The 2,500-nt window shown below is 36.1% G+C and overlaps 1 protein-coding gene across 1 annotated transcript; it reads right to left on the bottom strand.

Moving 5' to 3' along the window:
- Nucleotides 1-888: 888 nt before the first annotated feature.
- Nucleotides 889-2,070, bottom strand: LOC137619988 (myosin heavy chain, clone 203-like). Its single transcript, XM_068350268.1, has one exon. It carries the CDS (start codon nucleotides 2,068-2,070, stop codon nucleotides 889-891), a length of 1,182 nt encoding a protein of 393 aa, XP_068206369.1.
- Nucleotides 2,071-2,500: the final 430 nt, after the last annotated feature.

Consider the following 2,500-nt stretch of genomic DNA (forward strand, 5'->3'; position numbering starts at 1 on the left):
GGCTGAATGAGATTGTTGTAAGATTTGAATTGTATAGAAAGGGCTTTGTGGTTGAATGAGTGTTGGCAGATTTGAATTGAACAGATAGAGCTTTTGGGTTGAATAAGAGTGATGACAGATTTGAATTAAACAGAAAGGGCTTTTGTGTTGAAAGTGAATGTTGGCAGAGTTGAATTAAACAGATAGGCCTTTTGTATTGAATGAGTGTGTGGTTAGATTTAAATTGAACAGAAAGGGCTTTTGGGTGGAATGAGAGGGTTGACAAAATTGAATTGAACATAAAGGACTCTGAGTTGGATGAGTGTGTTGGCAGATTTGAAATGAACAGAATTGCTTTTGGTTTGAATGAGTGTTGGCCTCCTTGCTTGACAACATGGCCTGGATATCATCATGTGTCTTCATCGTCAATTAGATCCACCAGTTCTAAATCCTCATAAATCCACGAACAGTCATCGGTGAGCAATTAAAATAACCATTAACGAATTTTGATAACTGATTCTTCAAGGAAACATTATGAAAAGATTTGAACATTTTCGTAAAATAAGCCTTATTTCTTTCAGTTTAGAGTTAAAACTTAGGATGTGCTTTTATGAAAAAAAAATGTGAATGTGGATGCCTGTATTTGTATATTCTTCAATTAAGAATTTTTTTTTTATATCATCACAATAAGATACCCAAGTTTAAATTATTGCGTTATCAAGTTCGCAATTAAATACATAGTTAATAGAGTCAAGTGGGAACAAAAATCAAATTTCTGTGGTTAATGAAACAGAAAAATAATTACAAACATTTATTACAAATATTTCCTTTTATATATTTACAAAACAAATTTCAACATACTGCGAATGAGCATTCCTTTAAAAACTTAAAATGAAACTTTGTTCCTTCCTATGGAGCCCCATTGGCGAGCTGGTCGTCAGTTTTCCTCAGGCCAAAGGCCACACCTTGGCGCCATCTCATGAGAACAGAGATTTGTTGTTGGAGTCGTTCTTTTATTTGCTCTTGTTGTTTCTTCTGCATCTTGACGTTTTCAAGGTCACGGAGACACTGTTCCTTCTCTCGTTGTAGCTGCCGCAACTCATCTTGCAGTCGACTATTTTCTCCATCGATGGCGTTGGCTTTCTTGGTCATCTCCTGAAGACGAGCGTCTCTCTCTTGCAGCAACGCATTCTGTTTCCGGAGTCTGGTGTCTTTTTCTTGTAGCTGGCATTCCAGATTTTGCTTTGCTTGAGAAAGGAATTTTTCTTTCTTTTGCAGATCTTGAACTTTAAGCTGCAGCTCTTCCTTGTCATTCTTACATCGGTTGATTGTCTCAGCTTGTGCCTTGATGTGTTTTTCCATCTCCATCTTTTCTTCAGTCACTTTACTCAGATTCTTGTGCATCTTATCTGCATCAGTCTGTAGCTGAACGAGCCGGCAATTGCTCTCAGCCAAGTGAGCTGTCAGACTCATCACCTGGTTATTCAAGTCATCATTCTTTTGGGCCACTTCATCAGCATATTTCTTCAGGTCTTTGTTTTCTTCTTTGATCTGAAGGAGCTTTTCTTCCAGTTCAGCTTTAGACCTTTCATAAGCCGCCATCTGCTTTTCCATAAGATTCTTCTGATCCTCAAGGCAACGGATTTTGTCTCCCAAGGCTTGATAATCCAACTGCTGCTTTGTAAATCTCAAGATACTCTCCACCTCGTCTTTCTTCTTCTTACAATCCTCTGTTTCTTTCAACTTGCGCTCCAGCTCCTGAATCTTTGTCATATAAACGGCAATCACATTCAGATCCTTTACTTGCTCTTTAAGTGTGACACAGATCTCTGGAATATTTCTCTTCAAGTCTTCTTCTTTTTCTTCATCAGTCTTTCGTCGCTTTCCTTGTCTGAGGCCAAATAAAAGAACTGCTCCAAGTCCAACAAAGAGAAGGAACTTGTCGATCCAGAACACGTTGTCATGACCATCTTGGTTGACTCCAGCGAAGATGTACCGAAGATGATTCCCGGAGGCTTCACGGAGCACGGCGACTCCGCAGAGAGCTGTGAGGGCCAAGCAAGGCCAGGTCTTTTCAAATAACTTATCCATGTTAGATATGTGATGAATAACGACGCTCACCTGTTTATATAGGATTCGATCTCCAGGTTTTATTTTTAAATTCTAGAAATTTCAGGAAATATTCGTTTCAAAATATCAGATTAAAGTGAGTTTAATTTTTTAAAAAGTAGGATTATTTGAACATTTCGGTTGTAAAACGTTTTGACCATTATCGTGTCTGTCTCAGTTATACACTTATGTAAACTTTTTATATAAATGCATACACACACACACACACATATATATATATATATATATATATATATATATATATATATATATATATATATATATATATATATATATATATATGCATTCGAATGCATGGATAAACATTCGTACACACATATCTATATTTATATCTATCTATATATCTATCTATCTATATATGTGTATATATATATATATATATATATATATA

Source organism: Palaemon carinicauda, chromosome 26 (genome assembly GCF_036898095.1).
Source record: "Palaemon carinicauda isolate YSFRI2023 chromosome 26, ASM3689809v2, whole genome shotgun sequence".
NCBI classification, from domain to species: domain Eukaryota; kingdom Metazoa; phylum Arthropoda; class Malacostraca; order Decapoda; family Palaemonidae; genus Palaemon; species Palaemon carinicauda.

What these genes read in the sequence shown, in the direction of transcription:
- LOC137619988 (XM_068350268.1), bottom strand. Translation starts at nt 2,070, where the DNA reads ATGGATAAGTTATTTGAAAAGACCTGGCCTTGCTTGGCCCTCACAGCT.